Here is a 16,234-nt window from a genome sequence, read left to right as displayed (position 1 = left end):
CTTTTAAAAATTTCCTGTTTCTATATTTGCCGTCCAACACCCTAGACACCAAAAATAACATCACCAACTATGAAAAGGGAGGAGAAATTTTCAAAAATAGGTAAAAGAATGTCCTCACTACTCTCTGCTCATATTTTGAAAATTTCACAGACAAACCAGCCAACTTTGAGTAAATTAAAATAATCTGAATGCTTCTGCAATATGCAAATGCAGGATTCCAGGAGAAGTTTTAAGGAAAGTTATGCAATAGAACTGCGATATTGTGGATTCATAACTCTAAAGTTTCTAGTGGCTACAACAAAATGAAAAACAAGAAGTGAAATAGTTTTTTACCAGCATGAATCAGTATAAAAATTATGTTGTTTTGTTTTGTTTTGTGTCGAGGAAAGGTCTTACTATGTAGTTTGGACTGGCTCTCAAACTCATTATTATCTGTGACTGGGATTGCAATTGCATCAATCCTCCTGTCTCAGCCTCCCAAGTACTGGGTTACAAGCATGTGTCACCATGCCTGGCCTACATAAAAATCATTAAAGTGATTTTTAAAGTGATGCTTTTTACAGTAGATTTGAAAGTTCTTTGTGTATTTTATACTTTAAGCCTCTTAATTTGGAGTAACTACATTTCAACTTAATACTTTTTTGTTGGTTGTTATGATACTGAAAATGGTAGATCTGGAAGTTCAGATGACACAATCATAAGTAACTCTTAAACATGTAATTAAATTCCTTAAAATTGTTATTCAAGATACTTTTGTTTTTGTATGAGCATAGCAATGAATTAAGATTATACCTGCTTTATTTCACAGGTGAATTATGCATAGATATTTGATAATGGAACAGAAATAAACATTTTTATAAATCATATTAACTTAAAAATGTTTCTTAACATATTTAAATGAAGATAAGTAAAAAGTAAAATCAGAAACAACAATTTCTCAACAGTCATTTAAGTCACAGCATTGTAGCTATGGAATGTTGCCATACACAGTTGTGTTTATGAAATTACTGAAAATCAGTATCACTGAAACGTTACTGTTTAGCATTTTAGGAGCAAAGGAAGCATATAGATGTTTTGTAATCTTAATAAAAGGATAGGAACATGCCCTCCCAAAGATGAGATCTTTCCTCACATAACTCAAGAAAGAATAAGGATAAATGAGCATATTATCAAACTGTGAAATAATAATGTATGTTAGAAATGCTAACAGATCTTTAATTGTAACAGCACAAAGTGTGAAGTTAAATGTGTTACACAGAAATAAATAAAAATTTAGGATACAGTTTGCTGCATTGACTTTCAAGATCCAACTATGTTTGAATCATCAAAAGTCCATAAATAATACAACTTGCAATCTTTCAAATAAGATTGTGAGGACACAGTAAACTCCTATGTTATACTGAAGAAAAGAGATACAGAGTTCAGTTGATCTTACAGGATGAAATTCAGTCAAACTACTTACAAAGTCCACTCATGTTAACATACTGCTTTTCAATCAGGGACAAAACAGTTAATGTTTATCATCAGTTGTTTTATATATGACAATGGTAATATGAGTTCATTTCCAAAAACCTTATGTATTGGACTAGCAGTCGAAAAGTACATAGGACCCCAGGCCTCTCAGCAGCCACTGTGCTGATTATCACGCCATGATGAGTAACTCTGAACTCCATGAAAACTTAAAGTTGAACTCTCTCACACAAGAGAAGACAAGCAGAGACAGGGATGAGATTGTTTGTGTAGGGTAGCATTCCTATACACATTGAAATCGTGCATCTTGAACACAACAAACAAGTAAAAATAAATTAAAATTGCACTCTTAAGGGCAACTCTCACCAAGCTCAAAAGCTTCTTCCTTAAGAAGAGTGATACTGAATAACAGAAGTAGTCACCAGCAGATGCCAATAGCTAGACACAATGACATTAAGTAATCAATAAAAACGTAAGGATGAAATCAAAATGTTGACCTTTTCACTCATTTTCTACTTGTCAGCAGCAGACAAGAGTTATTTACATATGGGGCGAATGACCCAATAGTCAGAAAGCTTTATTGTTTTCCTAGATGATGGATAGCTTTGATGACCTTAATCAACATGGGATAATGCTAACTATTACTAAATTGATTTTGATACAGGTATCAAAGGCTTCTTTAAAAGCCTTTTTTTTTGAGAAGTTCCCATCCATTTTTCCATTTCTGTCTGTGAAAGACCAAAGTAACAAGCCCATACAAGCCTGCTTAAGTACCACCTCCCCCACTATGCCGATCTAGATCTTACCCCAGCTGAAGAAAACAAAAACAAAACCCTCACTCCTATTCCTCTTAACTCTGTATTCTTTCACCTTATTAGGCAGTCATATTTAAGGATGTTTTATACCCCTTTTAGAAAATAAGGTTCACTGGAAAAACTAAAACGCTACAGAGTTTATAAGAGCAGGAGGGGTCTACCATCCCTAGCATTGGAGAAAGGAGAGCTAGACTTATTGAAACCTAGAACCTTGAAAGGGGTGTGCTACAAAGCTGTAAATCAGCTCAGTGAATAGTGCTTGGCTCTGAATAATGATTCTGAGCTCAGAGATCAGGCCCTGTGAAGCTGTATGACGTGGGTGTAAGAAAGGGACCCCGGGCAGCTAGTGCTAGTGTATCCTGAGCTTATGTGGCTAAAGTTGGAAAGCTGCTGCTCCAAGCTGGGTGAAGAAGCATGGCTAGCATGGCAACAACAGGGGAAAGAACCAGAACACAGGAACAAAATGAAAGTGGCAAGGAGCATCTCTTATACCTCCATGCTTTAAATGTTCCTTTGCTGCTTCCTAATAGAGAATCTAACACAGCATCAGCCAGCCAAGTAGAAAAGTAGTTTGTAGAATCCCAGCCCTAACTTTGCACAACAAAGAAGGTAAGAATGAGGTTGCAATGGAAAGACTAGAATTTAGTAACCAGTATATCTATGAAAATAAAATTATTGTCTAAGACACATTCACATATCTTATATTATCTGGTAAAGTGGCTGAGTGTGGTTCCAAAGATTTGCTCGTGTCCTAATCTCTGGGACTTGTACATGTTACCTTATTTGTAAAAAGTATCTCTGTGGATGGAATTCAGTTAAAGATCTCAATAAGCCTCTTTTAAAAGAGTGTCAGAAAGAGATTATATAGATAGAAAGGAAAGAAGGCCAAGCATGGTGGTGCATAACTGTAATCCCAACTCCTTGGCTGGCTGGAGCTGCAGGACTGCATTGTAAAGGCCATCCTGGGCGACTTTGAGAGATGCTGTTACAAAAAGTTTTAAAAAGGCTACGCAGCTCAATGGTACAGCGCTTGCCTATTCCCTGGCAAGCGGGAGACCCTGGGTTCCACCCTTTGCAAAGAAAAAAAAAAAGCTATTGAGTAGGAAAAGAATGGGGCAGAGAGAAGGGTGGTGAAAGTGCAGGCAGTCTCAGGAAGAAGTGCTCTCTTAGGGCCTGGGCAGAGAGAATGTCCCTACTGGCACCTTGATGTCAAATTTCTGGCCTGTCAAACTTTCAAACAGTAAACTTCTGCTGTTTGAAGACATTAAGTTTATGGTAATTTGTTACGCTAGATAGCCACAGGAAATGAATACATTTAATATATGCTTTATACCTAAGAGATACTAATTTTTATGAAATTGGTAAAATGGTAATGATAAAACTTTTGATTCATTTATTTACAGAAAGTTTAATTCATCTATAAAATTTACAAATATAGCTTAGTACTAATGTAATCTGCTCCATTCATAGGGGATACATTCCAAACTCTCAGGGGTTCACTGAAGTCACAAATAGTTCCAAAGTCTATATGTACCACTCTTTTCCTGCACCTGTGATATAAATCAGGTAAAGGAAGAGATTATCAATAGCTACTAATAATTAGGAAAAGTATATCAATATTCTTTAATACATTTGTCACCACCACTACTCCTGTGCATTAGGGCCACCATTAAGGAAAGCAAGGATTACTTGAGCACAGACACTGAATCTATGGCAGTCACCTGATCCCCAAAAGTAAGTGTCAGAGCAGGTGGGTCAAGCAGTGGGGACATACTCAACAGAGAATTAACTCACCCTGAGTGGATGGGGGGTGATGGTAAGGTCATCCTGCTACTCAGATAGGTGCATAATTCAAAACTTAGGGATTGTTGATTTCTAGAATTTTCCACTTAATATTTTCAGACCATGATCGACCACAGGTATTTTAAAAGCAAAATTATGAATGGGGGTATACTGTAATAAGCTAAGATAAATAAAATTTGACTAAAATGATCAAAATTGTATGTAGAAAACAATTTATTTGGAGAATGTGATCATGTAGACTATCAAATCTTTCACTGGCGATTTATACTAATAAATGTGTAAACTGTAAACATGAACATTTTCTGAAATAAAATGAAACTATTCATCAGGCTCTAGAGATTAATTAACATGTTTCCATGTTTTAGTTCTTAATATCCAGAATTATTTTGTATTAATCTATATGCTATTTTAGAAAAAAATAGGCACTATGAATAAGCGTTCAGAGAATGTCTATTCTTTATTTTTTAAAAACTTTATTTAAATTTCATAGTTAAGGAGATAGCTTTAGGACAGAAAAGGAATGCTCAATACACTAACATTTGATGTAAATATAGCATTTTTTCTTTCCTCCAAAATTTTTGTTTCTGATACTACATTATATCAGCTTTTTAATTAATGATAGTATGTAAAATTATATTGTTAGTGTATCTTCCAAACACTTTGGTGCAGCACACGCAAACTCTCATTAGAAAATGAGACCTACTATGATTAACAATAACAAAAATTTGGAGACACTTTAGTTGGCACATTTAAAGGTTATGCCTTCCAAAATATTTGGCCATGTTTTCTTTCATTTTACATAAAAGCCAGTTACAATTTGCACGTAATTGTTTTTGGATGAGAAAAAGAAGGTAAGGTGAAATTTTTGTTTTGTTTTGTTTTGTTTTGGCTACATTCATATTAGCCAAATATAACCAGACATATTCAAACAGAAATTTCTTCCCAATATTATTTAGCCATTAGAAGTATTTAATAAAAGTAATCTTACCTTGTCTTACCTTGATTTGAGCTCAAATCAAATTCTGTATATATTATAGTTGTTAAAAATACATCATAGTTGTTCATGAGAGAAACTGCTATCTTTGATTTTCCCCTTCATATTTACCCAGATATAGTCTGTCATTAAACTTCGTGGAGTCCATCTCTAAAACCTACAAATTCAGCTTCTTCCCATGTTCATTAATATTATCTCTGTGATGGTTAATTTAGCTAGGCTATATAGCCCAAGGTTTTTGCCAAACATTAGTCTCTGTGTGTTATGTTTTTAAATATATAATAGACATCCATAAGAAGGATATTGCCTTCCCTAATGTAACTGGGACTTATCTAATCAGTGGAAGGCTCCAACAGCAACAAATACGGTTTCCTGAGGAAAAAGGAAATTCTGCCTCAAGACAGAAAAACAGCAAACTTACTGAATTTCTAGTCTGTCAGTAGACTGCCCTACAGATTTTGGAGTTGAGATTCAAACGTCAGTTCTTCTCTTGAGACTCATCTTGCCAACTCTACAGTTACACTGCAGCCTCTGAAATTGTATAAGCAAATTACTTAAAATCCCTGCCCTGTCCTCTCTCCCTCCCTCCCAGCACCTCTCTCATTCTCTGGAGAACACTGATGAATAAACCTAGATTTTTAAAAATAGCGCACACTGTTTCTGATATTTTCATTTCTTCTATTTCCTTGAAAACCCTCTCTCCACATAACAGATACACAGTGCCACAATAGACAAGGAATAAACAGAGCCATAAAAGTGTGCTATTATCTACTCATATTCATATTCAGACTGTAAAACCACTGAAATAACACCTAACCCCTGTGTATGGACTCTACGGTCTTGAGGAGTCTCTATTCTCAGCACAAAGTGGAATTGTTCACAAATGAAAGATATTTTCGGATAAGATTCACATGCAAATTGGTATTTCTATAATCAAAACTACATGATTATTAACTTCAAGTAAACAAAGTTCTCCAGGCTTCAGATCTACAGTAGGTGTCAGAGTCAAAATTTAGGTCTTCACAATCTTTGAATTCATAGCTTCTGTGCCACTGATATCTTATTATTTTCACTGTTAATGCTAACTTCTCCAAATCAATTTGGCCACCTCACATTTAAAACAAATCATGATGTATCTTTAAAAGTTTTAAAAGAATATACATTTGAACTCTTGTCTTCTTACTATCTCTTTCTGATAGTGGATAGAGATCATAGTGTAGCATTGATCTTTAGATTATGACCACTGTATTTCTCAGTGCCTGGAGAAGTGACAAATGGCACACACTAAGTATTTTAAAAATTAATAGATCTAATGGATTTAATAGTAATCTTAGGCAAGCATTTTGAAGATGGAATACCAATTTTACCCCACAGATAAGAAAGGTAAGATTGAAAAAAAAAAAGAAAGATAAGATGAAAATGAGAATATTAAAAATGCAAGAAACAAAGTAAGTATTACACAACCAGTAAACATTAATCTCAGTCTAGGCAAAGAATTACATGGCCACTTTTTGTGAGATGAAATATTTGTTTTTCTTAGCTTGAGGTTATTCTTCTCCTTTAAAATATCCTTTTTATCCTCCTCCTATAAAAGTGGTCAAAATTTGGTTAAAAAATTAAAACGGGCCGAGCATAGTGGCACACACCTATAATTCTAGCACTGTGGGAGACTGAAGCAGGAAGATCACAGATTCAAACTCAGCCTGGACCACTTAGAAACTTAGTGAGAACTCTCCAAAATAGAAAAGGGGCTGGAGATGTAGCTCATTGAATGGTCCTGGGTCCATTTTTTAATACTACAGACAAAGAAGCAAACAGAATGGCTGTTGCCAGTTCTATTTCTTAATTTATAACATGACACCATCTGCCAGAACCACCATTTTCCTTTCTGCCAGAATCACCATTTTCCAGGAATTTGTCAAATTCACAAACCCAAAGAGAAATCAGAGAGGAATGTGGTATTTGTTTTCCAGGCCTTTTACAAAAGATAGGGGCTGTTCCTTTGGACACATATATGGGAATCTACAAAAAGGGTGATATTGTAGACCTCCAGGAAATGGGTACGATCCAAAAAGGAATGCCACAAGTATGTTACAATGGCAAAATTTGAAGAGTCCATAATGCAACTCATGGTGCTGCTGGCATTGTAAATGCAAGTTAAGAGGAATACACTTGCCAAGATCATTAATGTGTGTGGGTATTGAGCATATTACTGCTCTAAGAGTGAAGATGGCTTCCTGAGATGTATCAAGGAAAATGGTCAGAAAAAGAAGGAAGCCAAGGAGGAAGGTACCTGGGTTCAGCCTGTTCCACCCAGAGAACCACATTTTGTGAAGGATCCTGAGCTGCTGGAACCAATTCCCTGTAAATTCAGGGCACAAGCTGGGGATGTAGCTAATTTAACAGCTACATTGTTCTAGGCCCGGTTTGAAAATTTAAAAATAAATCCTGAAGTACAAGAATTGTTTTCTTTTTTTTAAAATTTAATTTATTGGTAAATTCTAGGCAGACAGTACAGTTACATTCATTACTGGGATCTTGTACCTTTACATGACAGGTCTTGGTTCTCATTTTTTCCCCTTGTCCCCTGCCCTCCCTTCACCCTCCCTTCCCCTCCACCCCTTCAAATACTTTAATTCCATTTTTACATTTTCTCATACTCTTTTCCTTTTCCCTTATTCCCCCTTCCCTATCCTTCTCACTGTCCCTACACCTTTGGTCCTTTTCTTCCTATTTGCTAATTGTCCCATTAGGATCTTGAATACTATTTTAGTTTTTCACACCAGAGAAACTATTCGGTATTTGCATATGCATGCCTTATGTATTTCACTTAGGAGTATATCCTCAAAATGTATCCATTTAACTCTGAATGAATCTACTTTCTCATTCTTTATGGCTGAGTAGTATTCCATTTTATAGAAAAACCACATCTTCTTTATCCAGTTTCCAACTGATGGACAGATGGGCCGTTTCCAAGTTTTAGCTATTACAAACTGTGCCGCTATAAACACGGGTGTGCATATATCACTGTGGTATGACTCTTTCACTTCTTTTGGAAAGATACCCAGCAGATCGAACAGGTGTGTAGTGTGCTCACCTCAGAAATATGAATACTTGAAACTTTTTCTTACAGAACCTAGTAGTGGTATCAGGTCTTCTCTCTTCATAGTGTTTTTCTTGCCTAGAGATTTGTGATGTTATGCAGATGTATACCCAAATGGAAAAGTAGGTATGAAATATTTATAATGGCTTGAACATCCTCTAAACCACTATGGAAAAACATGTGTCAAAATAAATGAAAGGCGATGTATGGCATCACTGTTAAATAAATGGTTTAACCCACCCTAAAATATTTTTGAAGAAAATTTTAACTTTTCTGAGCTTCACAGCCTTTAATTTCATAATAGGGAAAATATGTGCCTGAATGAGTGAATGAGTGATTCATGGATCAGAAAAAAAAAAATGGATGTAGAGTACCAGGAAGGAAAAATTGGATCTTCTGTAGGTATCCTTAGATAGTGTGGTAGAGTAAAAGAGAGAGGGCTTTGGGGAGGATTCTTTGGATAAAACTATCACCTCCGAAAATAAGCATGCATGCTGTCATGGAGACTCAATTTATGCATCAGGTATATTAAGTATCTGGCACATAATTATCATGTCATTCCAAAAGTTCTTGTGGGCTGTTCCCTCAATATTTAAACCTCTGCTCGCCAGGAAAATGTATTATAAATTAAATGCCCTCATTCCAAGTCTGCTGTGGGATACTCCTCCACCACCACTGCCGCCAGTTACAACCCAGGAAAAATTCTCCTTCTTTAAGATTCAGGAAGGACAGGACATTGCCTAAAGGACCAAGAAAGATGTACTGCATAAAGTTGCCAACAAGCGCTTTTCAAAACACAGAAGCTATGCAAGGCAAGATTTGGAAGGCTGGAAAGGACACATCCGAATCCTCCAGTGATGGCTGAAGGCAGACAGGTAGGCAGCTGGCAGAAGAGATACCAGAACATGGATTTCCTCAGTGAGCTCCTGGAAAAGGCCCACTAAAGAGCACAGTCAGTCAGTTTTGTCACTGAGGATTTGTTTCAGCTCCATTTGTGCCCAGTTCCACGAGACACCCTAGGCTTCCTTAACCTTTGCATTACCAGGATTTCCAGCACACATACAAACTTCTAATCCTATTACTACTTTGAATATCTAATTGTCTTCCAATTTTCTCACTGAAACTTGTTTGCTAAAGATGGATTTGAAGGAGAGACTAGAAATGCACCATATGTAGTTTGAGAGTTTGTTGTATTTTTATCAGGGTGGTCAGTTTTATATTAAACTGTATGTTATATTTAAATCTGGTTATGAACTGTGTGATGTTTCCCTTTTTGTCATTTATCGTCTTTGTAAGTTTCCAAGTTCATGTCATCTAAATGTGATTAAAAATTCATGAGACTTTTTTTTCCTTTGTTGAAAATGCCGTGGCCTTGTCCCCCTTGTCAGTAGAAAGGATGAGCAGCACAAGTGACATCAGTGATGGGCAGCCCAGAAAAGCCCTGCGGATGAGCATGGGAAGTGAATATTTTGTGTCTGTTTTTCCCTCAACTACAGTAGTGCATGTGAATAAAGCATTTCAGGAAGTTTGGGGTATGGGAGTAAATAGAAGCTTCACGGAATCATGTTTATTGGTTCTGTCTTTTCCATATTTACTATGAGCTGTGATTTAACAATGTGGTGAATGTTTAAATTCTAAAGAGACTATTATAGTAAAAGACATATGGCCATTAATCCCCTCAAACTACTCCCCTTCAATCCAAACACACTTATGCCAGCATTCTTGCTACGTTCTAAAGCAGTTCTGGGAGTGTTCTTTTATGTCCCTCGTTGTGTTGTCATGGCCTCCTCGAAGTCCTGAATCTCTTCAACATGTTTACGTTTCACGGTCATTTTGAAGGTGAGGGAGAGCCAGAAGTTTCATAAGCGTCAGATCTTGTGAGTAAGGTGGATGAGGAGGATACACTGTAATGTTTCATGAGCCTGCCTTTCCATGGAATGGCAGCAGGGAGCGGTATTCACTGTACTTTGGATTATACCCTATAAATACACGAAAGACTTTGAAAACTGCTTAAGAAAATCAGGTAACAGTGTTCAGAGCAAGGGATATATTTGCAGGGGGGAATGGCAAATATATTTTACGTCATTTAAAAAATTTAAGCATTCACCATATATTCTGATCACATACTATACATGAATGTGAAATATCTGCTACCTAGTTTGTGTGTAGGATTTGAGGACCTACTTTCAAGAGAAAGATGTTACATGTAATCTAGGTATTGCCAAATGTATAGCCATTCTTCAGCATTTCATACACTAAACATATGATCTTTACGCATCTTTTAGCTTCATTTTGTAGCAGAATGATATATGCATCAGTGGGTGCAAAGAAAATATAAGTATAAACCTTTCTCTCAATTCTCTTTGGATCACCTTAAATTGTCTAGACACTTTTGTATATAAGAAAATTATAATATTAAAAAAGAAAATTAAAATATATGCTGTGCTGATGTTAGTAAAATAGGAGATAATGAAAAGTAAAGAGAAACATATGGCAAAATTTTAAATTTGGTTCCACGAGGGACCTGGATTTTATCAGCTTTCTTCCCTTACTGAAATAATTATGTATATAAATTGTATTTTTATGAAACTAGAAAAATATCAGAGTCTACTCATATTAGTTATATGAACTTCAACTAATGTTCCCAACATCTTCTGGATCCACCAGTTTGTTTTTGCTTATTTGAATAAAAGAAGGAATGACATGGAAGACAAGTGACTTTTCCTAGGGTGGGTTGGTCAGTAGCTCTTCTAGGTCTCATGCTCACATCTTTAAATTTTCAGTCTAGTGATCCTTCCTCTACACTACCTTGTTATTTGTGTAAAAATGCATTTTACAGTTAGTTATGTGATTTAGCAAAGAAATATCCTTCACCTTTTAATTGGATCTGAGACTTACAGAAACACAAACACAGGCAATTGGGAACAGATACTTGATTGATTTAGCACAACAGGGCAATTTTTTTCCAAAAGCAGGGAAAGATGTGGAATCTTACAGAGGCATTTTTGCATTCTAATAGTTAGAAGATGTAATTCTTAAAGGTAGAAGAAATAAAATTTAAGAAGCACATATAAAATTGAACTTATTTGATATTTGGTTTTCTACTGGCATTATATTAACACAAAACTCTAGGTAAATTCATTGACTTCTAAGCAAATGAGGGATAATTTCAATCAAACATCTGTGGCACTGTCTACTAGAAAGACCATGATTCTAGGGAAAACAAGCCAGGTTTAAATCCCATTTCTGCTACCTACTAATTTTCCCTTACCCTCCATTTTTCCATTTGTATAAAGAGAAGAACAAAGTCAATCTGACAGGATTGTTAGAAGCATTACAGGTAGCCTATAAATATACAGCACAATACTTGGTACAAAGTAACTCCTCCTCTGTGACAAGGATTAATATTATTAGTTTCAATATTAAGTCTATCAGGTCACAACTTCTCCTCAGAATGACAATGCTTATTGACATGCAAATATAGCAATTTAATATTTTCTCCTCACTTTAGAAAGAAAGAAACCTCAAACCTGAGTCATTCTTTTTAAAATTAAATCCAAACAGAGTTTGTACATGGATTTATATTTTGACATTAGCACATCGGATCACAGGCTAATTATCCTTAAAAACTGATGGTTGTCAATAGAAATTTTTTAAACAAGTTGTCAAATGTCTCACCAAATTGCATGTGAATGTTTTCTGTCACAACGGGACCCACTGCTTCAATGTTAACAAAATGAGTGATTAAAAAATGAAGCTTGAGTTTTGGCATGTTAATTTTGTTTCTCTTCAAATTTAGGAGGTATTTTTGCTCCTTTTAGAAGCACAACCCTTAAAAACATGAAAAGGACACACAATTATGAAGCTAATATATACCTTTACTCATAAAAATGTAAAAATGAATGTATATAATGATTAATAATATAAAGATTTTCTGTCTTAGCCAGTTTTTCAACCCCCTATTGGAGAGTTTATATTGTGTAGAGTCATACATAAATTCTTTTGTGCAAATGCTGCTATTAAAAATATTTTAAAAGCATTATGGTAATTCTTAATCACTAGTTATTTTTTTACAGTCTAAAGAAATCATAGGCATTGCTGATAGAATTGATGACAAGAGAAACAATGGTGAGATTTTAGTTTCATTCAGACCACCTACACCTCGCTAAAAGAAAAAGTGCAACTTGAAAAAGTAGTCATTATCCCAATCAAATCCTGAACATGAGGTTTTATTAGTACTTATATAACTAACTCTAATTAAAACACCATGAAAAACTGTACAGTGAGATCATTGTTACACTAAATATTGTTTCAAAATCTTAAAATTCTTAAAATCAAATGTAGGTTCTACATATGTGGCTGAAAATCTGATCACAGGGTATTTGGGAATTATTTGTAATAGTTCTGCACAATGTCTTCACTTGCCGAGAAGTAAATTACTTCTGACATTAAAAAAAAAAAAGTTTGGAAGCTTACATGTTTGAAAACGACTTCTAATGGAGCACTTGGTTTGTTTATTCTTGGTTCAAGGCAGACGCTTCTTGACATTTACGCTGCTATTCTCATGCACTCAAGGATGCTGGCAAAACATTGCCTTGGTTTGGATTGCCTTGAAATGGTCCTCAAACATCCACAAGGCCATTCTGGCTATCTCCAAAAGAACATCCTTTATTATAAACCTACTGTGACATCCTTCATAAGGACACAAAGCTTTGGACATACACATATGTAGAGGTACACCCATCTACTTCTCCTTCACCTGTAAATAGTCTGCATTCCCTTCATTCCTAACTATGGCCATTGGTTCCTACTCAGATATGTCCTTCTGGAGAGATATTATTAGGGACATTGTATAGTTGCTGAGATATCCTCCATTGTCTACTTAACCAATATGGGGTTGAAATACCACCTACTAGAAAACACAATAGGAAAATCTTGCAAAATAATCAATGAATCTATCTTAAAGATAACAATTAGCCTTCAATTCATTTTTAAATGAGGCAGCTTGAAGATATTCCCTTTTCCTGAGAGTCTTACTCCTACCTGGAAGCCCACACGAGACATCGGCTTATGTCTGCTTTATTCACATTTCCCTGCATCATTCAAATCAAACCTACAATACAACTCAATAGCCAGTCTCTGATTCTCCTCTTTAAAGCTACAACAGATTTCTAACTCCTTAGAAAAATTCCCCTACCCCTGGCCTCCCTTCAGGCCTTATTACCCTTCCCCTACCCATCCCACCTTCCCTACACATTTAGCTCCTTTCTTCTCATTTCTAAATGACAGTAATCTTACTAGGATCTTATATTTTATTGCAGATTATTCAAACCAGGGAAACTATTTGGTATTTACACATGTGTGACTTATTTATTTCGCTTAGGAGTTTATCTTCAATATGTAAGGGAAAAAAATGAGAATCAAGACTTGTCATGTAGAGGTACAAGATCCCAACAATGAATGTAACTGTACTGTATCCCTAAAATGTACTAATAAACTAAATTAAAGCTGAAAAAAAAAAAGAAAAAAAAAAGAAAAATTCCCCTAAAATCCCGCCCAATAAGTGGTTCAATATGCATCAGAGGATATGTGTGTGTGTGTGTGTGTGTGTGTGTGTGTGAACATATACCAGAACAAAGATGAAAAATATCATTAACTTTATCTGTTCAATTATTATCCTTTTAAATGTGTCCTATATGTGGATATTATGCAACCATTCTATATTAAGATATGAAAGTTAAGTAAAATTGATATATCTCACACATATATATTCAAGTTGCCCTTTAACAGAAAAAAATTGCTAATAATTTTCCCAAGCTGCAGTTTTGAAATCCCATTGTTCTCTATTTGTAGACTAAAATTTAAAAATCATACATCTTTTTATGTCTATGGCCAGCCATCTGAAATAAAGGAAATGGTGACACTGGATGTAGTGCTCTTCCATTTTTCGGAGTCTGTAGACTGGTGTATGGATGAGTGAAGGAATTTACAAAGATACAGCACCAGCCTCAAGAACTCGTGTCTCTAAACACTGTAAGAACAAGGAGGCCAAGAATATCACTGCAATTTGCTCAAATAAGCAAGGCAGAGTGCATATACAAAATAATAATATCCAGTCACAAAGTGATTGGTGCCAAAATCTAAAAAATAGTCCAAATTTCAATTCTTAAAGTATGTAGGAATATCTGCCCCGAAGACCACTGTGCTTACTACATTTCCTGTACATTGAAGAACAGTGATTTGAGAAATTTATTTTTAAAACCACAGAATGTTGTCATTTGCAGTGCTCTCATTCATTGGAAGTTGGGTTTATTTTGATATTTTATTTACCAAATTTTAACTGCATATATAATCCTACCCCATGGCCTAAACTCTTTTCTAAAGGATGTTGTCAGTTCCTCAATGTCAAACAATGAGTAAATGTTTATTAAGAGAAATTACTATATATTTTAAAATTTAAATGAAAAAGAAATTTTTTCACTTAATTTTAAAGTATTTCTCCATGAGGAGGAGGAGGAGGCTTTGGAAGTGAAAATACTATCACAGTCTAAAGTAAAAGCAGCAAAATGATATAAAATCATTTTTCTTTTATGATGTTTGTGTAGGAATCAATAGTTCATAATTTTTCTTCTTATGTTTAACCTCATTTTATCAATTTTTACCCAAATACTTATATCTCTTTGAGATTATATATTTTACAGTTGAGAAACTGATACTCAGATGCTGCTGGTCATCTTAGAAGGAAAAGAAAATTGTGCTATTCAATTGGCTTCTTCACAGTCTCGAAACTTTTAAGTCCAGCATATTTTCTACAATATCAGTTTTACATAATACTATTGATTCTGAAGCTATTCTATCATGCACAAGTGAAACGCTGGCAGCTCAACACAATTTAAAAGCGTACTGCATGACAAAGTAGCAGAGTAGTGAAAGGACACTAGTTAAACAATTCTGGAGCAACTGGACATTTTTGAATATACATATATATTACAAAAAGTAATTAGAGCTCAGCTTTATACCTTTCACAATAAAATAACTCACAGTGGATGATACACCTACATGTAAAATACAAAACTATGAAGCTACTACATGATTCCATAGGAGAAAATCTAGGCAACCTTGATAATCACTTTATAAATACAATATTTAAAAAGCACAGTTCAGGAAAGAAAAACTAGAAAGCTGGAATTCATGAAAATTAAAACTTTTGCCATGTAAATAATGCAGTTAACCAAATGAAGAAAACAAGCCACAAACCAAGAGAAAACCTTTAGAAACACCTATCTGTTAGAGAATTATTATCCAAAATATAGAAAGGACTCTTACAACTCAACAGAGAAAAATCTCGGCTTTAAAAACAGGCAAAAGCTCCGCATATAAGTTTCATTGAAATGAATACGTGGATGAAAACTCCGCAGGTAAAAAGATGCTCAACATCACGTCATTAGGAAACTGCAAATATCAAGGACACAATGCTTACATATCCCTGTGAGAGTAGCTAGTATCAAAGTCATCATGAATAAGAAGTGTTGATGAGGGCTGGAGCCACAGAAAACCGCATTCATTTCCCGTAGTCATGCAAAATGGTACAGCCACTTTGAAAGACACTGACATTGTCTTACGAGGCTGAACACAGATTTCCTTTGTATTTGAGCTAAGGCAAAGAATGGGTCTGGGTATACTTTTAATAATTATAGTAAAAGTTCAGTACGATACCAAAAGCGTGTTATATGAGTTAGAACATTATCTTAACCAGCATGTTAAGGCTTGCACCACTAGCATTTAAGATACGCTATGATCAGATTACAAGCAGGCAAGAATCACCTGTTAATTTCATTTACTTTTTTCAGTAACTGTATCACAATGGACTCCTAATGAAATTAATGTAAAAAACATTACTTTTCTATATGGGACTGGTAAACAAAGTTTCATTGTTTATATACACACATGCACACTTGAACTTTGGGGAAGGGTGGTCTTCAAATTGCCGATAGAGTGCATGCTTTATATTTTCTTTTTAAGCAGTTTTTATACTCACCATATATATAT

At 35.1% G+C, this 16,234-nt stretch overlaps 1 protein-coding gene across 5 annotated transcripts in view; it reads right to left on the bottom strand.

Moving 5' to 3' along the window:
* Naaladl2 (N-acetylated alpha-linked acidic dipeptidase like 2) overlaps window positions 1–16,234 on the bottom strand; it is an 853,454-nt gene that overhangs the window by 16,872 nt on the left and 820,348 nt on the right. Inside the window, exon 15 of one of the 5 annotated variants that reach the window (XM_010632426.2) lies at window positions 9,611–10,164. The exons of the other annotated variants lie outside the window; for them this stretch is intronic. Coding sequence (XP_010630728.1) covers window positions 10,158–10,164 — 7 coding nt within the window. The 3' untranslated portion in view covers window positions 9,611–10,157. Of the gene's footprint in view, window positions 1–9,610; window positions 10,165–16,234 lie in introns of those variants that run through there. 5 annotated transcript variants of the gene reach the window in all.

This window comes from Fukomys damarensis, unplaced genomic scaffold (genome assembly GCF_012274545.1).
Source record: "Fukomys damarensis isolate Sample0158 unplaced genomic scaffold, DMR_v1.0_HiC HiC_scaffold_12, whole genome shotgun sequence".
NCBI lineage: Eukaryota > Metazoa > Chordata > Mammalia > Rodentia > Bathyergidae > Fukomys > Fukomys damarensis.
This window is presented reverse-complemented; position numbering and strand designations above follow the sequence as displayed.